Genomic DNA, 24,532 nt, shown 5'->3' with positions numbered 1-24,532 from the left:
TATGCAGCTGCCCAAACTGATAGGTCTTTTGGACTTTTTGCATTTTGCAACATAGCATTACTATCTCTTTAGGTAAAGTTCCTAAAGGATTATACTACAGAGTCGTCAACAGTGACCTTGTAGTTATGATTGGTTTAGTATTTTTTATGGCCTTTTCAAACTTTGCCACTGTAAGAAAATCTGAAAACATCTCATCCGACGGTGGCTTAATTAAAGCTGTGTGGTCTGTAGCAATGTCAGTTACTAACTCTTTTGAGGCATACATTTGCCAGACTGCCACTCCAGCTGTGCTCCCAAGCAGCGAGGAGAGGTAGTAATAAATCACTGCTTTACATTGATTGAAGACTGTAATCTAATCTTTCCCTGCTGCCCCTCCCTTTATGAAACCTTTACATTATGGCCTCGGTTTTATTGATTCCTCTGCTTGACTTTTCGATTCCCTTTAATTATTCTGGTAGCAATCTATGTTATCTGTCTATCCTCTCCTTTACATCATCCCATTTAGCGCCTCAACAATGACTCTTTTCTTTCCTTCGTTTTCTCTATTTCCTTTTGATGGTTGAGAGCAATTCTGAACAAAACCTTTTTACCTTCCTGCCTTTCCCTTTGCCACTTTATTCCTACCACCACCTAACAAGTGCATCTAGTCTCTCTTTCTGCTTTTAATTTTGCTTCTCATTTAAAATGCAACTTTGTCTTCTGTGCACATTATTTACCTCCTGTCTTCCACTCAAATTCCCATTTCCATAGTGGATTTTTCCACTTTACCCTTCCCTGTCTCCAGACCAGCTGTTCCTCTTTTCCTTCTTATATACAGAACCTTGATCCCCTCTGCGCATCTCCACCTTCTTACCTACTCTCTATTTTTGTCTTCTCTACACTAGAATATTTCTCAATCAATCAATTAAATCAGAGTTATTTTAGCCTAAAATCCATAAAACCTGAGGTGCATAATAAAACATTCCATTCACAAGAAGAAACATGGGTTCTGCAACCGATAAGTAAAGGCAAGAAAATGAAAACTACATCAAGAAATCACTTTAAAAAAAAAAATCACATCTTCTAAATCAAAGTGTTCCATTACACTTATTCTGGGGCATAACGTGCACCATGCATTGAATCACAGACTGTTTGAACACATTTGAGATCTCTCACAATGTATTTCTATCTCTGAATGTAGACGTTTTGGGACCCTGCCGTGTCTGGAGCTTAGTGGATGCCATTAAGGATAGTATCCTCTTTCCTAGACAAAGTTTTAGTGCCAGATTTGTGTTTTAGAAAGAGATTTCTCAATCTCTTCAGACATACTTCAGTCATCTCCCTACCTAGCAAACTTTTCATTGTTTGAACCCTTCGTGCCAAGTTCCACACAATTTTGCATCTGTCTTATTTTTAAGGCAGTGTATCAATGCAACATCGAGTTTTGTTGAATTATATGAACTTTTGTCAACATTGCACAACATTATATGACATTTTGTGAAATTCCTTTTGCAGTATAAGTGAAAACTGAATGTAAAGGCATCCTTGTGTTCAAGAGCCACCTCAGATACCAATGGTGCTCCTAATCTCTCATTAACACCCCTCTCTCAATTATGTATTTTATAGCACTACCTATTCCAATGCAGACAGTCAGAGCACCTTACTTCACAAACATATTATACAAATACGGTTAGCTAAGTTTGTAAATTAATATATAGGAAATGTTACTTAATACAATGCGGATTACAAGGTGTAGGAGTCACATGCCATCCATACGGGTAGGCATTATATGTTAAGAATGCGTGATCTGGAGAGACAAAGGGACAGATTCACATGGGGGCATATTATCAAGGGCCTTATCTCCGCTTTTGTGGCTGTAAAAGCCACAAAAGCGGAGATAATGTTTTCGCCCTATTAACAAGAGGGTGATAACATGCAATAGCGCATGTAAGCACCCTTTTACCCGACGCCTCCCTTTGCATCTCTAATGAGATGCAAAGTGGGCGTCACTGGGCAGAACAACCTTGTAAATATCGCTGATGTGCACTTCGTGATATTTACAAGGAGGCCCAGGCATTTTTGCAGTTGTTAGTTTTTGGCGAAAACTGCGCTTTTCGCCAGAAACTAACGTCTGCAAAAATACTGACTTACCTATACTTTATATTGGAGGTGGATTATGCTGATACGACCACAGGGTCGTATCAGCAAGGTTATCGCCGTTTTCCATGGAACATCGCTGGTTTTCCAGCGATGTTCCATGGAAAACAACGCTATCACAGGAATAATTATCGTCATTGCGCTATGCGTTGGCAATACAGCGATAATTATCTGCGATAGCCGGCGATGCCAATTCTCACGCATAGAACGGCCAGCGATAATTATCGCTGGCCGTTAATAATATGCCCCTAAATTTTTATGTTGCACAGTAACTAATGGTGCTGCGCTGAATGAAAAGGAGTCTGCACAACAGCACCATATTTACTAAGATACAGTGCTGTTGCTCTCTCATCTAGTGCTGGAGTACCTTAGGTGAACATACGCCAATGCACGCACCCTTGCAAAACCCTTGCATCGTAGTGCAAGAGTGTTTGCATGATATCATACTTGGGCTTTATACTGGAATGGTACCCATCTAGCTGGAAATTCTATGCTTGATAGAGTATAACATTATACCACTTTGTCTATGTGGTTTGTCTGCGTGCTGCATGGTGTAGCACACACGCAAAGGTGAAAAGGTTTGGGGAAAATAAATCTTTTTATCTTTTGCCTGCCTAAACGAAGCATACTGTTTTGATCCGATCCCATTATGCCAAATTAGTAGTTGGGGGTTTGCATGAAAATCTGTAAGTAAGTGTATGGGAATGTCTATTAACCACCTCCTTGACATAAAGTAGCACATAGTGTTACTTTATGGCTGATGTCCAAAGCAAACAGGATTTGTGCCAGAAAGTAGGCCCCAAAACAGCTTTTTGCACCAAGTTTGCATAATTTTTGTCATGAAAAACAGACACAAAGAGGGCGATTACGATGCGGCCGGTAAAGGCTCCGACTCAAGGCCGCATTGTAACGGGCCGCAAGGTTTACTTTCTGAATGCCTCCTTATGATGTAGCCCGTCTGCCAGTCGGACCCCGGCCAGTAATCTCAAGGGCGGGCCTTTCTGCCCTTGAGATTACGATGCACAGTTTCTGACATGGTTTCCTTGCTAGCCTGTCCAACATGAAAACCATGTTGGAAAGTGTGTTTGGGGGCCCCCAGCAGGGTCCCCTTTGGTGCAAGACCTCTGGTTGGAGGCCGAGGGGGCACCTATGGTGCCCCCCTGTTGATCCCTGTACCTTGTGGCAAGCACCTTGCAGTGCTTGCTACGAGGTGCAGGGATGGATTGCACCTCCCTTTTCTCAATGGATGCGTGTGTTACGGCCGGTTTACGGCCATAACATAAGCTCCCATTGAGGAAAAGGAGCATGCAACCGAACAGTGTTCGGTCGGATTGTAATGGGCCAGTTGAGACCGCCGTTCAGGTGTAGGTCGGTCCCAGGACAAAGTCGGTGTCGGTGGATGCAATTCCGCCCAACATTGTAATCAGCCCCAAAGTATTAATAGAGCCACTCCATAAACGTAAAACAATGATTGGTGTGTCATGCTAATAAATTGTATTGCTAATCAAAGGAAGCTTTCTCAGCATCCTAAGAGTAGCAAAAGACTAAGCGAAAAAAAACAATAATGTTCTAAAAATATGCCTTTCAATTTGCAAGCAGCGCTTTGATAGCAGTTCATAGCTCAATGTGCTACAGTAGAAAGGTTGTTATTTATGAACTCCAAGTAACAAAAGGATATCTGTGACAAAAGCAATAACCCTCTGAGCTATCAATCTAAAATACTAATCTGTGATCTGTATGTCACATACTGCGGTTTGCAACAGGATCATTTCCCCTCTATACTACTATATCATGAGTCAAAACTTTGACTGGACAAATCACAGATATTTGTCTCATGTGCATTAATCACCAGAGTTATAATTCCCTTGTAATATCCCGTGAAAATGCTGCACAGACTAAGGTCTCTGCAGGCTGCTCATATCTCAGAACAATCTGTCAGTCAGAGGTCACCCTCTTGACCTTGTCGCCCAGTGCAATGGCACTGGTCACACCACTCTAAAGCTGGTAATGCTCTGAGTTGTTGACCCCACAGAAACACACTCCTGGCTTACCTTGTTAGTTAATGTAACATCACATTCGGGCCGAGAGAGAAGCTGCCTTACGATTTCCACATGGCCATGCTGACAGGCAATCATAAGAGCTGAATCACCGTCGTCATCTTGCAAGTTGACTTGTGAGCCACAAGAGAGCAAGACCTGCACCATGTCAGACCGCCCATGGCTCACTCCCAGCATGAGTGCTGTCTGGCCTCCCTGCAAACACATGATCACAAGAAATAAAACATTAACATCAAGCACCACTGTGAATGTCTAGAACTGCATCTCTATAAAACATGCTTTTGCTTCTATAGTTGTAAGGCCATATCGTGCATCCTTCAGCAACAATATCACAGTGAAATGTATGCAGTATTTGAGTAAGTATCTGAAATGTACATGTGAGACTTTGAAAAAGCGAAACAGTCATTGTATAAGAAACTACATATGATAGGGATGACCAATATTAATTTGAACAAGCTCCTTTCTGCCAGTTTAAAACAACTTTATTGTATCATTTTCTCTAGGTGTCCATTATGGTCACCTGAAATTCTAAAGATGAACTCTCGCGTTAAAGTCATAGCGCCCTCTTTTTTATAAAAATAAAATGTAAAGTAATGCAGTTGGGTAGCTCAATGAAAATCCACTTGCAAGGAGGACCAGCATGGGCACTGATGAACGTTTAGGGTCTACCTGGTATCTTCAGTCTCACATCACATGATGGGGGAGAGTAAGAGAGGCATGTCTATGCCCCCATGAGGAACCCATCACGTTCTCCAAAAGTAGTATTTCATTTTGCACCCTTCAGCGTGAAATCATCTATTTCAATGCAGACTGCAATCCCAGTGAGGAGAAAAAAGAAGGGGAACGCCTAGCAGATTAGTATATGAAGGACTGCTAACACGATAAATATATTGCAAATGGTGCTATCATCATTTTCTGCTATTTTGGCAGATTTAGGATGTAGTGGTCAAGAACTAGAGGTCTCTTGGAGGAGAAGAATCGTTTTTTCTGGACCAAAAAATAATAGAGCCAGCCTGCCTGACTCCCTCCCTCATTCTCTCTCTTCCTCCCTCCCTCCTTCCTTCTGAGTGTGAGTGTGTGCTAACTTTTGACTGTGCATAGCGGGTGTTGGCTGCAGGGCCTGGTCTTCTGACGTTTTGGTGGGGGAGGGGCAGCAGCACTGCACACAGCCTTCAGACAAGTGCAGATGGCTTTAGCTGCAGGTCCAGGCCTTCAAACAGTTCTTGTGCCCAGGATGAAATGGCGGTCCAAACCTTGCTGTGCACGTCCTTTGGCTGTGTGCACCACAGTTTCTGCTAGCACCAAACGCTCTGTGGACGACCATGCAGGATCTAGTAGTTAATAAAGACAACCTCTTTTATTGAGATTTGTTGGTGGTTCTCAAAATAAAAAGAAATGTTAGAGGGGTTATTTTTTAGGGGGGGCTTGCAATTGTGTTGGCAAATTACTACTTACAAACCTTGAATAATTTTCTTTTGCCTATTGATTACATTTCATGTAATGGTCTTCCATCTTCCTGATTCTAATTCCTGGGATTCTTTCATCTGCACTAGGTGTTTATTATTGCACTCCATGCAATTAATGCAAATATGATGAGGTGGGGATTATTGTCTTCATTTTCTACAACACCTCTTCAGGAACATTTTCTGTTCTTCGTGTATCCTTGGATTGGCTCTCGGCCCCTACTTAATCTTTGCTTGCATGTGACTGACCTGGCATTTAGTTTCTTCTTTTCGGTGGTATTTGTGAAAAAATCCTTCCCAACATGGATCCATGAGTTTTATAGTCAGTGGTCTCCGTGATGAGACCAAGGACTTTGGAACACAAATGCGCAGGACCTGCAGTTTGTAGAACATGCAACATTTTTTAAAAACTTTGGGGGTGCTATTTGGGAGTCACCTCATATGTGCCTGAGGTTAGAGTGTGCCCGTCCTGTACCCTTATGTGGACAAAAATAAATAAATAATTATAGAATTTGCATGAAAGACTTTAAGGGGGGCTGAGAAAAGATATTCTGTAATTAAAAAAGAGGCTTTGGCTTGTTGGTGGGGGGTCCAACATTTCAAGACATATTTAGGGGGGACAAGATTTAAATTAAGAACAGATCACAAACTACTGGTGAATGTCTTCACAACAAAAGGAGGGAAAGGCCACTTCTTGAATGGCAAAATGTTTGTTTAGGCTTCAAGCATATTCATTAATGAAATGAAGAATGCCTTTCATTGTTGCCAGTAATACCAACAGAGGATGATGGTATGGAGGAGAAGGATGCAGAAGATTGGATGGTGGCCACAGTAGGGTTGTTGCTTGAAAGAGCAATCACTTAGGACAAGTAGAAGGGTGCCTTAGGTATTGATGAGGAGTTGAAGAGAGTAAGGAACAATATAATGAGCGTGTGGAGAAAAGAATGGACAAGTGATTATCTGCTTGGGAAGTATAAATTGGTGTGGACCGAGTTGCCAGTGGTGAATGATATTGTGCACAGAGGTGAGCAGTTGGTGGTCCCAGAGTCGACTTATGGAGTTATTAAATGAAGGTCATGGAGGTATGTCAGCCATGAACCGTAAGGTGCGGATGGACTTCTGGTGGCCAGGTATGGACAGGGACATAGAGAGGCACTTGAGAAATTGTGACAGTTGTGTGAGCAGTGGTAAGTCTTGTGTAGTAAGGGAATCACCTATAGTACCAATTAAATATCCTAAGGGATAATGGAGGAAGCTTGGCTTGAACATTTGCCATACCAATGGTTGACTATTTCTCTAATTGGCTGGTAGTTCACATAGTAGATGATGTTAAAACAGGTATTGATTGGATTTTGTAGGGATGTGCTTGCAAGAGAAGGCATTCCTCAGGAGATCATCATGGATAATGGTCCACAATTTGTTTCAGAATAAATATCTGATTTCTTTAGATTTCACAACATACAGCACCATAGCACTGCATTAAATCATCCCAGAAAGAACAGATTAATTGAAAGATTTAACAGAGTGTTGGGAGATTACCTGCAGTTAGCCAAAAAGAATGGTTTGAAGTGAAAGGAGTGCGGAATTATAGGTCCACACCATATTCAGTAACAGGTGAATCACCTTTTGTGCTTCTTAGAGGAAGGAAGTCTGCAACAATAGCCTGTCCTGCATGGATGAAAAGTGGAGGGGTCAATGGGTGTGAGGTGAGCATTTTAGTTAAAAAAGTGAAAGAAAAGCAAACAGTTACTGTTAGAGACACAATAGCAGGTTGGGAAGTGCACATATGTTTGAAGACGGAGAATGCATGTGTGTCAAATTGGGTGCATCAGTGAAAAAAAAGGTGAATCTAAATTTTCAAGTGGCAAGAAATTACAAATAAAACATTTTAGTAACACTGTGATCTTAGAGGGCATTACCCTTGAGGAAGTTGAAAAATGTTACGAAAAATGGACCACCTATTAAAAATAGAAATGTACCTTAACGTTAACATAAAAATGCATAATAAATTTAACGTTAGGAAAATGTGCCTTTATTATAAGTGCAAAAGTGAAAAAGCTGCTTGTTTCTGCAGAAAGCTTAAATTTCTATTGTTTTCACACAGCTAGGCCTCACTATTCCTTTATTCTTCTCTATCCCTTTAAGAATAAATGCTTTCACAAAAGATGAATTAATGTTACAACTGAATTGTAGAACTTGACCTCTTTATGAAATGTCCTGTTTCCTGAAAATTATATTTCTCTTTCCTCATACCATGATTTCACTGTATGTTGATTGTTTCCTCTGCCACATATTCGGAATGAACAATCGTATTTAATGAAAGACGCTTGCTGCAGCTTAAATATCGTGATCTAACTAAGACATAACAGACTTAAATGCTTCATTTCATAGAACAGCTCATTGTTACACGATGGCACACCAAGCAGCTAATAGGGTAGGCTTGCAAAAAGGTTCCCATGAGAACCTTCGTAGATGTAACTTACTGTTCTACGTTGTAGCCACATCTGAGTGACTTCTTATCAACATGAATGTTTACTGTGAGAAACATCGAAGACGACGGACCATGGGAAGATCTTCCTCCATTTGACATTGATGACATATTTGCCTGTTTTTCCTACGTATATTGACTTTTCTATATAGTACGTGTTCCTAGCTAGAGAGTCAAGGCATTCTATGCACTCCTACCCTGCCATGTCCCTTAGCACTTTTTGGTGCAAGCTCTAATTACCATAAGCTATTGCTAACTATCATTATCTTCGATTATCCTTGCGGAAGCTTTCTATCCCTATGACAACCATAGCTACTTCTGTAGTTATTTCCTTCTACCTGTCTTAACGGTTGCTACTGCAGCTGTTTGGAGAACTCAGCTGAGTCTCCGGAACTACCCTTTATGGGGAGTTTGACTTTTCTTAGATATCTGACTTTGCTCCCGAATTTACTTGCTCTTTTCCAGAGGGAACTTTATTGTAGAATAGGGACCACATTCAGAATGGAACACGCTGTTATTTTCTTTGCTTATTCTAACCAAAACTTATTTTCTTCAATTTCTGTAATTAGATCTAGTTGATTAATCTGAATAAAAGAAAATAAATATCGACTAATCTCTTAATGAGAAAAGAAACTTTTGAAACTTCACCGACCTTCTCTTTATTGGCTGAACATCAAATGCAAATAATAATGACTATTATGTGTGTTGCTCCATTTTAATACGGTGGCAAAGATTCATTGACTCAGGAAGGCGTGGAAATCCCCAGATTTCTAGGTAAGTTTAAAGGACTGTAGTTGTGGAAATTATTATACGATATCAGCGCTTGCACCCTTCACTTTCAGTTTTGGACAATGTAGAGCAATTAGTTGATTTCCAATATGTGGCATTGGATAGACGCAAATCACTTTTTATGACAGTTTAATTGCTTCACGTAAATACTGTTTTTTAAACTGTGTTTTTACACTAGTGACGTAGGGGTTATTACTTGCCATGTGGTAATATAACGAACACAATTGGATTAATTGCTAATGAACATTTATTCTGATATGAGTGTTTTTGTACCATAGATACCACTGACGAAGAGCAGTGGCCCGAAATGCATTGGATAGATGTTTGCTATATTGACTTATGGAGAATGGTGAACCGCCATGCGCTGTTGAGAGAAAAGCCTGGATTGGCATCTCATTGAACTGTTTACTTGAGACATGGAAGAAAAAATTAATAAAGATGGGATTAAATATGGATAAACTGTTTGAAGTTGAGTTAAGAGTGTTTCAGCACATTAAAACTTTGTTTCATGGTAGTGTATCCCGGATTTTATGGTAGTGCATCCCGGGTAGCAATAAAGGAGTGAAAGTACATTATCTATACACTTGTTCCAAAGCACTGGATATTGCTACATCCAGTTATGATTCTTGTGAAGTTAGTAAAATATATTTCATTTTCTCTGTACATCTTGCTAGGTCATCTCTTGCAAGCGCATTAATTCCATTAGAGTTTTCCATGTTCACACACTTATTCAGGATCGGTTAAGGATGATAAGGATAGTAATCAGATCAGTAGCTCAGGTTCAACGTAAAACAGAGGTGTGTCTTAAAGTGAAAGAATGCTACTTAATAATATTTGGTGTTGTAGTTGTTTAATAGTGGATTCTGCACCATAGTCTTTCCTCAGTGGCTACTATTTTGTACACTGGTAAATTCATTGTCCACTTCTTTACAAGTAAACACTCTCATAAATCACATTATGCACTTACATTTCAATTGTATATTTATCAGCTTTGTGATAAACAGAGCCCAGACACATTCCATTATTTTTAGCAAGAGCAATTAAGAGACAGTTTATCTGGGACTTAGACAAAGATAAGAGAATGTTCTGCTGCCAGGAGTGTTCTCTGTGCTATTGGTGTATGCCGATGGAATGCAATATTAGCTGCTGCATAACATGGAACAGAGCCCTGCTAATGATGGCCAGTAATAACCCAAGACAATCAATTCCTGTCACCCGGTCACTCCAGCAGGTGTGTAGGTGAAACCCACAGGCACTTATTAAAAAGCAGCTGCCTCCACATCAAATTATGGCAGTTGCAATTAAAAAAAGTGTTGACTGTGAGTTACAGTTTGTAAATATTTCTCATTAGTTGCTCATGTTCACAAATCTATGGCACTGAAGAATGCTGTTGTCAATATAATGCAGGATAATTGGGCTTTGAGAATAGAACGTATAATTGTACACAATACCACTCTGCTCTTCAGGAGGAAGGCGGGCAAGTGTGCTTTAAGGCACAGTGTGGGAGACAAAGGACTTATAGTGACCTTCTGTGGGAGGGGCAGGACTCCGTTGCCCTCAATACTGCTCTGCACAGCTAAGGAGAAAGAAGGGTACGCCTGACCTTGTCACAGTCTCGATGAGGCTCGGCTGGGCCACCCCTCTCGGCTTTGGTTTGTAGATTCCTCTGTGCTTTACCTCTGATACAACAAAATGGGTAATCCACTAATTCATCAGGGTGGAGGGAAGGTCTGTTCAAGGTGACAGCCTCTGTTACCAGCTACCTTTTAAGTGTAATGAGGGCGATTAATAATGAGATGGGATTGGTTGAGGAAAGAATGGGTGCTCTGCACTTCCGACCAATGAACTCAATCATCATTCCTCCAACAAAGGACCATCCAAGAACAGTAGCGCCTCAACTATAACCTCGGGTGCAACGGTTGACTGTGGTACAGAAAAGTTCCCAGGTCAAGACCCCTGTGTATCCATTGTATTGGGCACGGCCAACCAGGTAGCCAGCCCCCCACTGGCTAAAAAGAAGAAAAGGGTGGTCGACAGGTCCAACTCTTTGCAAAACACCAAGCTGGGAATGACAGAGGAGAAAGTAATAATACACTCTATGTGGCTTCCTCCAGGGCCTGTTGCCCACAGAATATAGAGGTGAGTCAATCACAATAACATTAAAGGAAATGCAACAGTCCATGAGAAGCAATTTTAGCACCTGTTGATATGCTATAGGGGAAAATGTCGTTTTTTTTAGATAAAGTATTAGACAAACTTAAAAACATAGCGATGTTATTGATAAATAATCTGGAGACAAGATGTGAAGTCTGTAGGAAGCAGCCTCTGTTTACACTATACCAAAGTAAGGTATTGTTTGAACAGAGTCTAAGGAGTCCCCAGAGGTATAGCAGAGGGTAAATTAAACAAGAACTAACAGCTCTCTTTGTGGTAGTGTGGGCGAGCAGTTAGGCTTATTAAGAGGGTGTGTTAAGCATTTATTGTATTCACTCAATCAAGAACTGATTACACACACTCAGAGACAGAATCCAAGTATTAAAACAAGTTATACTTAGGTTGTATTTCTAGAACCAAGCAGGACAGGTAGGTAAATTGTACTTGCAATGGTAAAACATTACAAGTTAATGCCACTGGAAATGGATTTGCAATCGATACAGGTAGGTATGTGCTTTAAAAACTGTTTAAATTACACAGTAATTACTTTTGATTACTTTGGTGGTACTTTTAGATTGCATCGACTACTCAGGGAGGTATGCCTATATACCACACTTTGAATCCCACAATACAAGGTATGTAAGACTTTCTTTGGTTTGCAATATAGTTACTTTTCTTTCATAAAAAAGATCAGCTCGACACAGAACATTTTAGGAACAAAATATCACAACGTTGGTTCCTATGGGAAAAAGAAGGTTATCGGTTTGCAGGTAAGTAAACCATCTGCAAGAATAGTTTTTGGGAGTTAGAACAAAGGTAATCCAAGGTTCAGTTAGGCACTCAAATTGCACCACCAGCGACACTAGGACTCCCGGTTGCAGAGTGCAGGGGCCCAACGTTAGCCAACTGGGCTAAGGAGGCCTTTGGTCATGGGCTGCTTACGTGCAGGCCACTCTGGTATGGGAGCATAGCTCCTGGGGTTAATATCAGCGCTGCAGGGGCCAACAATCAGCACAGGAGCTGCACCACCAGAGGCACAGGGGCGGCTGGGTGCAGAGTGCCAAGGAGGTGTTGGCAAAGATACTGCAGGCTCCGGCAGGGAGGATACTTGAAGGTGACCACTACCTGGAGAGGTAAGTTAAGTTCTTGGGGATATCTGGACACTGTTGGTTGGGCCACCCAAGGCCGTCGGGTCTTGGGTGCAGGGGTGTCCTTTGGCGTTGCGATTTCTTATCAGTTCTGGTCACGTTCAGGGGGACCCTTCATGTTGAGGCTGAAGGCAGCAGCTTGAAGCTCGAGGGGGTCACCAGATCCCAGTTCAGCATCACTTGGGAGACCTCCTCGTGGGGTTGGGCCACTCGAACTCAGGCTGTGGGCGCCAAGTGCAGAGTGGTGCAGAACCGCGGAGTCGCCTGGATCCGGGTTCTGTGTTGGAAGTGTTTGCTTGAGCAAATCCAGCGCTCACAGGTGAGTCTGTAAGGTGAGTGCAGGACAGATCCTCCGGGCTCAGGGGGTGGGGCTGCTCGCTGCTGGACACACTGGGGTTTCCGCTGTTGGCAGGTCAAAGTTGGGACAGGCTTGTAGAGCTGGGGCCAAAGCAGTTGTACTCTTCTTCGTGGGTCAGCATGGCTCATTGGTCCTTCTTCTTTCTTCCTCAAATTTGAGGAGGCATGGTTGAGAGTCGCCCTTAAATACTAAATTTAGGGGCGTTACAGGGGTGTGCAGGTTGGGACTAATGGGTCTGTTCCTTAAGGGGGTACACCCCCTATTATGGCACCCTCCAGTGAGCCTTGTCCTAATTGGCTGTGTCCCCTCATCTGCAAGATGGAGGGAACTGAGATGTGTGCTTCACCTCGCCTCCCCCACCTGAGGGGTGGGATTGGCAAAGATGAGCACACCTCTCCTCTTAGCTTGGTTTTCCCTGCTGAGTCTCCTGCCCAAAGTGTGGATCTGAACCGGTGGCAGCCAGTTGATGGCAGCAAAAGACATGGACAGCTTACAAAGGCAGCAGGCCTTTGAAGCTTTCCCTTCGTGGACCCAACCCATCCTGGGGGATTAGGCATGACACCTCTGCCCTGGATGGGCTTTGTCTCTGGACCCAGAAAGCAGAGGCTCTCTACCCTGGGTTCCAGAAACCTGTCTGAAAAATGTCAGGCAACCTTTCAGGATCCACACCAGGACTGGTAGTCCTAATGAGAGTTACACGCCATTAGTACCCACAAGGCTGTGTGCATCCTCACTCGAGGCGCGACTACGGTGTGGACGGTTGCAAAATGTATGCCCGATTCCGGCGCGGGATAAACATCATGAAGTAAACTGAAATCTTATCGAAATACACAAGTATTTAATCTTGGACAGCCGGAAAAGAGGAAAAGTTCCCTTTCTCTAGTCCCTCTGCATTGGAAACAAAATCCATTTAAGGCAGATAGATTTCTCCGTGCAAAGAAATTGGTTGGTCCTGAGGAGAACCCACAACTCTGGGGTTCGAAACGCGTCGACCATTTTTCATTTCCTTGTGTCGCACCGCTTTCATAAAATTGTATTCCTATGCGAAGTTTAAAAACATGTTTGTCATATTCATTTTCGCAAAATAATAATGAAATGTTTTTTGACATTTGAATCGCAATGTAATCAATCGTACTAAGAAAGAAAGGTCGCCACAAGGACCTAGTTCTAGACAGTTTTTGTATGTATGCCGTGAATGCATGAGTGGAATGGCCATGAGTGTTTGATGAATGTTGACATTTATTTTCTTTTTGTGTTTCCAGGGGAATATTAGTTATGTGTTATTGTAATATATGCCTTGTAACATTTTGTATATATGACCTCAGCGCAACAAAAGAAATGGTTCTGCGCAAAAATTGTTCTTGCATCATAAAATAAATTTGAATTATTTCCATCAAATAATAAGGAAATTCATAAATCCCTCCTTCTCAGTTTCATTTCTTTTTAGGAGCTACAAAAAGATTGTGTAGAGTTATTCTCAGCTTGAACTGTTTGTTCTGTTTTCTTCTATGTGTACATCTAGCATTAAATCCCACACTAGTATCAGTGTGGGATTAATGTGCTGAGATGTTTGCTACCAAACTTCCCAGATTTCAGTGCAGCCATTATGGAGCTGTGGAGTTCGTAATGACCAACTCCCAGACCATATACTCTTTATGGCTTCACTGCACTTACAATGTTTAAGAATGGACTTAGACACTGTAGGGGTACAGTGCTCATGCAACTGGACCCTCATCCTGCTAGAGGGGTGACTTACCTAGGCCATAGGCAGTGGATTGTAGGCTGGTGCACAGGGATGTGTGCCAGGTCGACTCATTCACTTTTCTCTGCACCAAAACATGCAACCTGCAATGGCAGTGTGTGGGTGTTAAGGTACACGGCCCCTAAGGGTTGCACAACAGGTGCTGCAGCCCTTGGAGACCTTCCCTGGCCACAGTGCTCTTGGTACCCTTGGTAACTTTTACAAGGGGCTTACTTGTGGTCAGAGATGTACCAATTGGGGGGTACAAAGGTACAGATTTGGGAAAGAACACAGGCTCTGGGAACCTGATTGGCAGGGACCCAGGGCACACCAAGTCAAAGTGCATCATGTGTCATGCATAAAGTGGGGGATAACCATGCAATAAGGGGCACTTTCCTACAAAATCATGCTAAATGTTACCACAACCCACAAAAATGATAAACATATAGAAGTAGATCCTCAAATAGTACCCAAAGGGCAAGGTGGAGCGAAGAAAGGGGGCTGAGGGGCAATGCTATGGGGTCCAAAGAAGAAAGTGAGAAAGGAGGGGTTACCTAGAGGATCTGCACCACACACAAGTCTAAATTAACTTCAGATTATTTGCTTCCAGTTTCACTGGGTGACAAGATTGACAGTACTGTACATCTTCATCTTCTATCATTAGCCACCCCTCAAGTGGTCGTGCTTGAGAATGTACCCCCGTTATGCACCTCACAAAATGAAGACTGATGGGAACTGAAAAACAAGGTTATTCATTGGATGATGAGGCACACAGGTTGAAGAAAAAACAGTTTGGCGTAATATCAATGGCTAGAAGAGATTTCTGGGCAGGTAACGGGCAAAACATTACATGGGGGACTGAGTGGTACTTAATTTTAGAAATGCCTTAATTACTGAGAATTTCTTCAAAAAACTTTAAATGGAGTCATGAGGCTGATAGTAAAGTTTGTGATCTTCCGTGTGGACATTTCTATAGATCGGCTGATATATGCACAAACCATCAGGTACAGGTCATGTTGAAGTCAGAAATGTTTCTTCGCCACTTTGGCTGCTAGATGAGAATGACTGGCTCTCTTATCCTAATATGAAGGCCCATGACCCCAAAATAAATATGCCCAATTTTGTAATTAATGAGGCCAAAAATTCAAATCAGAATATGCAAACAAGTTTGCCCTTGCCTAGGAGTAGTGAGGGTGAAAATCCATCTCGCCTTCTGGAATATTGCAGGAATTTTGTCTAAATGAATACTCCAGACTGGTCCAAATTTGTCATGGAATTCAATATATTTTGTTGCTGAGAGGCATGGGCCCTACATCTTTTTCATATGGTATTGCACGTTTGTTATTCCCACTATAAGCTATATTGTAGGGAAGGCTAAGAGGGATCTGGCAACCCTAATATCAGTGACAAGTCCTATTAAAATTGTAAGGACTGTACAGCTTCTCCTCATTTTCAGATATTGCATATACGTTTTTCTGATTTACACAATACTCTGCTGATATACTTGCATCCTAATAATTTTGACCATTGTTGTAGCATAACCATCACTGAACTTGTGAAATCAACAGGTATATTATCTAATGTTCTAAGCCAATTGCAATGATATGGGTAGGCATTTTAATACAACTCTAAGTAATCTAATCCTGTCCTCAATTTGTGGTGTGACAGACACAATCGGAGAAGAACAATCACATTTTTGACACAACCCATATGGTGAGGCTCTAAACAACTAACTAGTAAAGCACAATTTTGTAACTGCTTCGGAGGCTTGCGTATCTATCAATTCACTAATGCCAACGTTCATCGTTTATGCTGCGGGAAGCTCAACTGATTTATTCTTTTTTTCACAGGCAATCTACTAGACCTGGGCAGAATTTCAATTACATGGGAGCAGTCTAAGTAATTTTGGTTATTCCATGTGATTGTTTTGATGCTGAATTACCGATAATAACATATTTACTTAGGTCGTATAATCAGGAATAATTTGGTCGAAAAAAGAAACTTCGAGAGCACATTTAGTGAGCAAAAGCAGCTGCTTGTGTTGCTTTTTTGTTCTGTTGCATTTAGCACTATATTCTTAGCGCAGAATTCATACTCGCGTCCATTTTGGACATAAGGGCAGATTTTGCATTAAGAAACTAACGCTAAATGCTGGGATCATGTTAAAGGAAGATTCTACCCCAAGTGCACATTTAGCAAATGCGAGAGACTGCTTACACTAGCTGTTCATGTTCTGTTGCATTTAGTGCTATTTGTTAGTGCAAAATGCATCCTTGGTATGTTAAGATCCTTTCTTACCAGCAGAGAACCGTCAGTATCTCTAGAAGAATTCACATCTAAGGGGTGAATTACGATGACGTCCAGAAAAGCTCCGAATGGGATTCGGTATCTCAGAATTAGATTCAGAACCCTTGTTTCCGACCGTATCCTGCACATTTCCCAACAACTGATTATGATGCCTGGAAACCATTTGGGCTGTCCGAATACGTTTTGAAAGGCATTCGGACAGGTCGAGTCTTTCGGAGCTGAATCGTACAGCTCTATGGACATGGTTTCCGAAGAGCAGTTATGATGACCGATTCAGACAGCTGTTCCGATTCGGTCTGCCCAACATGAAACAGCTGTCGGAATCTGTCTTTGGGGGCCCGTTGCAGGCCCCCCCTTCACTCGGAGGTGTCCAGTTGAGGCACGTGGGGGTACCCAAGGGACCCCTCTTTCCAACCATGCACAATGTGGCAGGCCCTTTTTTCAATGGGAGCCAGTATTCTTGTTCCGAACACAGGCTCCCATTGAAGTCACAGAACCCGATTCGTTCGGAAAAAATTTCTAAACCGATTAGGTCGGAAGAGTTTCCTAATGAGATCATAATCAGCCCCTAAGTACTTTTCATTGCCCTGTGGAGTTCCCCCAGTAGTTTTCATTAAGACCTAAGCTTTTTAATATTTACGTAGCACCATTGGCCAAGCTGGTTTGTTTTTTGGTTTTGTTTATATTGAAAAATATGATGTTGATGTACACCATGGTATATGTACATATGACAACGAACTTGCATGGCTGTTGTCAAATCCACCTAAGATGATCGCCCCATCAACCCTGATTCAAAAATGTGTGGTCAGGCAGGGCTTGCGACGTAGGCCCGAAGCAACTGATGAATAGATCACAGGTGGGGTGACACATAACCCTTAGACAAATGCGCAAACAGCATTTTATTTTTCCTTTCCTGCCGAGTCCTGGGGGCGGGGCCTGGAAGTGACAGACGCTTTGGGGAGTGGTAGTGCACTCCCATCACTGCGCATGACGGCATATATTCACTGTTTTAGCACCATGGTAGAATTCTTCCTTTTATTTACTCTGTTGGTGATTGTAATCTTATGCATCTGTTTCTGTCTAACGATTGTTGCAACAAACATGTTTTGTACTAGTATGACGCTGGGTCAATAAATGCTTATTGGAAAACGTCCCCACCGTTTATTCTGTGTATCTCTCTGAGACTAAGTGAGCATGTTTGACTGTGGAAAAAGTGCTGTACTGTTTCCACGATCCCTGAAGGACCTAGGGTTGTCATGTTCGATAGTTGCCAGAAACTATTCGCCTCTTGGTAAGGTTAGGGAGCTTATGGTGGCACTGTGAGCTAGCTGGTCTAAAGGCTAACATATCCTTCTGGAGTGTCTGGAATCAGTCTAGACACCACTCCCTTGGTTTATGTTGTCTAAATGCGCAGATCTTATGTATTTTTAGGAACTATGCACCACCCAAGTACTATGCAGGGCCTCCATTCTTTATTGTGCAGCATTTGCTAGGAGCGGGCTAAGATTTTTGGACAAAGTCATCATTTTTTTCCTTCTTCGTCAATTTTCTTTTCTCTTTGCTTTTACTTCTATTATGATTTTCAATTGATGCATTTTGTCTTGATTTTGTGGTGCTGATAAATTATTGCAACTGTGTTCTATGTTGAATGTTATGTCCAGTTAACGATTCGATGTGCGTATGAAATAGTTGTCATTTGTTCACATTTTGCTGTTCCGATCCTAACAAACAACTCATAATGTGTTGAATTAGCCATTGCACTTTCTTACAGGTTATACTTATCATATGTGTTGTTTTATGTACTGTTTGTTTGATGCATCTTTTTGTCTAAGCTAAGCTTGCAGTAACGAAGTTGCTGTAGGCATAATCCCTTGTACATATTTTCCCCATGATCAGAGTAGAATTTAGGATTATCTCAAAAGCCTTGAGAAGTTAGAAGTGTACTAGTCCCTTAAAAGTTCCCAAACCATCATGGGGTCGCTGTTAAACCGGATGAAAACTAGGTTCCCAACGCAGGCCAAAAAGCTAGATAAATTCTGCTGTGAATGTCACGCACACACTATAACACATGGGTTCCCCTGGCCAGAAGGGGGAACCTTCGACACCAACATAATAGAAAGCACATGGACACACATTCAAAACAGGTATGTAGGGCAGAAGAAGGCTAGAAGAAAGGCACTGTTAGAACTTTAGGCCGTCTTCAAGGTGGCCCGATCTACTATCCTGTTCCAGAACCCGCAAGCAAGGCGTCCGCACCTCCCGCACCATAGACAGGCCCAGAAGAGCTCTCTCATATACTTGCCATCCATGCCGAACCCTGAACAATAAGATAGATAGGTTCATGTGGCCAGAAGTGAAGGGGCAACCCCAAATTGTATGAAAACCTTAACTTATTCCCTGTGTTTCAGAGGCAAAGGAACAATCCTGCTTGGCACAAATGAAAATTGTGGAGCAAAACATTTGCTAGCAATGTGGGGAGTTTGCCTACGCTCAGCTTGTCTCTAAATGGTTGGGCTACGGCTCCCTCGTAACCATACACATCTGGACCCTGGTCATCCCGGGAGCAGACCTGTCGGAGTTGTTCAAAAAAGAACTGCTGATTATTTTGGCTGGGCTCAGTACAAGAACATTCCAGAAGAATGTAGACTGTTTTCTGACACTCAAGTAATCACAGGAGGGTCCAGACACTTCTTCGCCCTGCAACCAAAGGTGAATATCTGCTGGTTGAAAATAGTCAGGTGGGAATTGCTGGAGATGATCAACAATACTGAGCTCGGCCTAAATACTGTCAAAGAAAAACTAAGAGCCATCCACCTCATGGTGATGCAACATCGGTATGTATTGCACTTGATGACTGCAATGGAGGGTGAGGTGTGTTACAAGATTGGTGCATCCTGCTATACTTTTATTCCTGGAAATGACATGGACAATAGGAAGCTAACTCTTGCCATCCAAGCATTGCATCGTCAACAAGCTGACATGAAGAAGAAGGGGGGTGCCCCTGAGCAGAACTGGTTTATCGATTTGTTTTCCTGGCTCTCCCGATGGGTGACCAGACGATGCACGTCATTGCTTCCGCTTATCCTATTTGTGCTGTTTTTGTGTGGTTACCTACAAGTGGGGGTTTCCTGCTGTAAAAATGCAGTCCTCAAATTAAGTAGAAGGCAAGTAACTAGGAGGATAGTACCAGAAACAACAGAAACACACTGAACCTCAAATAATGTGACTGTCATGAAGTGTGGGGCATTTGAAGTAGTAGAAAATTCAGCTAAAGGAGACAATGTAAATATTGAAAAATACAGTGTTCGCCATGGTATATATACCTATAACAACGAACTTGCATCGCTGTTGTTGAATTCACTTGATATGACTTCCGCCTCAACCCAGGGTCAAACATATGTGGTCAGGAAGGCCCTGCAACCTAGGCCTGAAGCAACTGATTGACGGATCACAGGTGGGGTGACAGTTAACCCTTAGACAAACGTCTAAACAGAAAAACCCTGATCCCACAGATAAGCAGCAATACCACAGTGGTCTAAGGAGATCAGCCCCAATAAAACACATTTGACCAGAGGGGTGCGCATTCCTAAAACACCATAAAGTCAGATGCCACACTAAGTTAGGAATACTCAGCCAATCCGGACCCCGCATGCACACTAGATGTATTGATCCCGTGCTCCCCAATGTCAGCCAGCTCGACAAGTACCCACCGGCCCTGCATTGTGTCCACGCAAGGTCAAGACCCACCTGTGCTTCTTATCAAATAACCAGATTTATGGCCTCATGACTAGGCCCAGATTCCTGTTTTTAAAAAACGTTTCAAATTGCTTTATGACACTTTGCGAAATGTATAAAATGACGGGCAAAACCAATGTACTTCGAGACAGAGTTCAGACCTGGACTCAGTTGGATGTTTTCCAGGCGCTGTGTTTAATTAAACCAACTGCCAAACTCCTCTTACAAGGATGACACTCAAATTGTAGTCTAGATTTTGAGTGACATTGAGGAGGTTGCAAAATGCTTTAACAACTGCATAAGAGGGGTAGTTGTATGGATGAGAGACAACTGTCTCAAATTGAACACTTAGAGAACTGTTTGGAAATGATACCACTTTTTGGAATCCTTCCTGGGGTTTCCAATACCTGGGCCCCCAGTCACAAATGTTAGGTATTTGGGAGTATTGTTTGATGGAAAACTTAACTTTGCGGATCAGATTAATTAAGTCACCTCCTGCAGTTTACTCCTAAGAACGTTGAGAAAGATCTTTCCATTTATCTTGTACGAACTCCGAAAAACAGTAATTACTGCATTGGTACTTTGTAGGATAAATTAATGAGCTGCCCTTTTATATGGGCTTTTAACAATGGCTGCTGAAAAAACTGCAGGTACTACCGTACGCAGCAGCTCGACCTCTCATGAGGATTACAAAATTCAATTCAGTTACCCAAACCATTGTGGAGCTACACTGGCTGCCTGTTAGAAAGCGGGTAGTCTTCATGGTGCTCTGCCTTGCTCACAAAGCCTATGACCCAGAATATCTTAGGAAGAAATACCATTGGTACATTCCCAGGAGAGCTCTTCGATCATCTCCTGCTAAAACCGTGGTAATGCCCAAGATCAATAAAGTTTCCTGGGGTGGTAGATTTTTGTTTCTTCTACCTGCAAACTGCGAAGCAAGCTGCCTTGGCACCTTTAAGATCAGTGCAATCTCATGCAATTCAGAAAGTTGCTCAGAACCTGGCTGTTTTCATTTTCTTTGTCTTATTAGGCTGCCTTTTGGATCAATAAGCAGACACCAACGGCAAGACGCCTTCGCAAAATCATGCGCTCTATAAAATAATATCAATATCAGTACCTTGCATCCATTTTAGATGGAAGGTATATTTTTTTTGCTCAGAAAATAGCACTGAATGCAGAATTATCCTTGGAGCGTAATTGAGAATTATCCTTCTAGCGTAATTCCGTTCATTTTAGACGGAAGGTGTATTTTTGTTATAGAAAATAACACTGAATCTCGCTGTATTTTTGGCTAATTCCACATGATCATGCTACACGGAAAGACGTGACTTACTCCCACCTCTATAATCCACCCTTTGATATCTGATTTCAATGTTGTGCACAACTGTACAAGTGATCACAACCCACTTACTTTATCTATGGGATTTGCTGTTGGCTCTAAATATGTAAACGCAAAAAGTTTGGGAATCGATTAACCAAAGAATAAAGGTATAAAACCAAATGGTGTAAGATAGAGCCAATTTGCTTACTCCAGGACTTGTTTTGGTTGAATTGCTGGGTATGTTTAGACAATAGTGCAGAAACAGCAGTGATTTTGAACTCTTTTGCCTCACTTTGTGACTCTTTAAAATCCTTGATGACTTTCACTCCACTACGCCCCCAACAAGGATAAAACCACACAGGTGGTTTGACCATGCATGTTCTGTAGCACACAATAACCTTCTGGTCACTCTAAAAGGAAGCTAAGGGCCAGATGTATGACTGTTTTTTTTGCGGTCGCAAACGAGAAAGCAGACCGTTTGCGACCGCAAATAAGGGTGTTGATATGTACAAATGCTATTTTGTGAGTCGTGACTCGCAAAATAGTGTTTGCTAGTCGCTATTAGGAAAGGGCGTGCCAAGGGTGTCCCTTCCTACTAGCGAGTCAAATTGGTATGTACCATTGTTTTGCAACCGCATTTACAGTCGCAAAACACTCGCAGTTTACCACCTACTTCAAGTAGGTGGTAAGCCACTCGCAAACAGAAAGGGGTTCCCAGGGGACCCCTTCCCCTTTGTGAATGGACCACTGCCTGCTCTTAAAAAATAAAAGAGAAACGTATAATTTTTCTTTTTGAAATTCATCCCGTTTTCATTTAAGGAAAACAGGCGACTGCATTCAAAAAAAAAAAAAAACCTGCTTTATTGAAAAAGCAGTCACAGACATTGTGATCATCCCTGCAAGGGCTGGCAATTCCCAATGGGTATCAAATTGCGACTTGCCTCATGAATATTGATAAGACCAGTCATTTGCGACCCTATTAGGAATCGCTAACAGTGTCTTAGACACTGTTCTACATTCCATTTTGCGAGTTGCAAATTGCGAGTCGCAAAACGTTGATATTTGCAACTCGCAAAATGGAATGGTCGTACATCTGGCCCCATATGTTAGTGATAAAGTGAGGGGGTGTAGGAATATATATACAAGGAGGTTCTGGATTGCAGAAAGAAAGATATTGGGGACAGGCAAACTAAAGATAAAGAGGCATTTTGGGGAACTGTTGATCTAGCTTTTTTTCAATGAGCCACAAGCCCCAAAATTGGAATGCTTAATATCAGCAGACCAGTGCGTAATCCATTTTAGAATTGTCTATACCTCGTATGTGGTGGACAATACCCAGGAGGCCCAGAACGTTGTGGCTTAACAATTGAGGCCCTGTCATTTTAGCAACCCTACCCTCATTGAGGTCACAGAGATAGCCCTTACCATAAATGAAAAACACAGAAGAAAAGCTCCCGGCCAATATGGGGTCCCAATGAGCGTAAATTAAAATACCATCACCCTGTGGGCACCTATATTAAAAAATATTATCAGGGCTGCCACTACAACCACAATCCCTACATGTGGACCGAGGCAATACTTTTTCCCGTTTTCAAAAAGTGGCAAGAAAGGATCCCAGATGCTATTAGCCAATATCTCTGCTGGGCTCTACAATCTAAAATCATAGTTAGCTAGATCAGAAACTTGGGCTGAGCAGAAACCAATTCTCTCAGAAGTACAGTATGATTTTCTCCATGGTTAAGGACAGTCAAACAAGACCTTAACATATATTTGCTTTTTGGAAATATACCAAAATGAAGAGGGGAGTTGGTACATATGCACCATTGCAGAGATGAGGGTGGAGACATCTCTAAACCCCCTATTAAGGGTAATGCATAGAGACGTCCCACTGAGGGTTTGTTACAACCCAAAAGGTGAATGTACAGAGCCTATCAACGCCAAATGGACGGGGATTCACTAAGGATGTCTCCTGGCACCATCTATTTTTATCCTGTACATAAATGGACTACAGAATTACATAATGAGAAATAAGAAGGGCATGCCCTATTGGGCAACACCCTTTCCCAGTCCTGCTATATGGAGATGATGCAGTCCTGTTGGCCAAGACTGCAAATGGGCTGCAGTGTCTTTTGGATGATTTTACTTTTTTCATAAAAGATTTGGACTTGAACACTAAATTAACCAAATCATTCACAATGGAATGTGGTCCAAAAAGTCCACTTTATTGATAACATGGCAGATTGGAGGGTGAGTATTTTTACTTATTTGGGCGTACCTTTCCACTCTTCACTTAGTTGGGGCTGTCTCCAGATCCATAGAGTTCAGACTCAGACTTGCATTAACACTAGGTCACCAATAATAAACTAGAGGTAGGCAATATAGAGAAGCAAGTGTCTGTCAAAGGCCACATGTGGAGCAGATCTTTGGGTCTATTCAAAAGCTGAAGTCTTGCTTAGGGTAGAAAATGACTTTCTGCAAAGACTCCTATCAGTTTCACATTCTGTCTTTGTCTGCCATACCGAGTTGGTGTTGCCTTATGTTGTGGATCAAATCACAATTTTCCCCCTACTGCTGTGGATTTCTATCTGGTTGAAACCAGAAACAGGTTTTATGCAGGCTGTAATAAGGGAGAGCATGTCTCTGGTTAAAGTCCTATCCATCCCTTATCTCGCCCATGTAAAGGAAACCTTCTACTTGCTGTGAGCTCCGGAGTTATTTACGGATATGAGATCTATCGGGTTACCGACTGGAGAAAAGATTAAACAACAGTTTACCAATCATTGTGAAAACGTTAGATTCATTCATGAATCAGATAAAATTTCTATGAAAACC

General features: G+C 42.0%; 1 protein-coding gene across 3 annotated transcripts in view; it reads right to left on the bottom strand.

The window, feature by feature from the left end:
- Positions 1–24,532, bottom strand: part of KANK4 (KN motif and ankyrin repeat domains 4) — a 692,064-nt gene that overhangs the window by 8,440 nt on the left and 659,092 nt on the right. For all 3 annotated transcript variants that reach the window (XR_014960662.1, XM_085602436.1, XM_085602437.1), the window contains one exon: positions 4,188–4,388. Coding sequence is in view for 2 of the 3 variants with exons in the window: in XM_085602436.1 (XP_085458562.1) it covers positions 4,188–4,388 (201 nt within the window). In the remaining variant the exon portion in view is untranslated. The remainder of the gene's footprint in view (positions 1–4,187; positions 4,389–24,532) is intronic.

Source organism: Triturus cristatus, chromosome 4_2, assembly GCF_964204655.1.
Source record: "Triturus cristatus chromosome 4_2, aTriCri1.1, whole genome shotgun sequence".
NCBI classification, from domain to species: domain Eukaryota; kingdom Metazoa; phylum Chordata; class Amphibia; order Caudata; family Salamandridae; genus Triturus; species Triturus cristatus.
The sequence above is the reverse complement of the archived record's forward strand: the minus strand, read 5'-3'. Positions and strand labels throughout refer to the sequence as shown.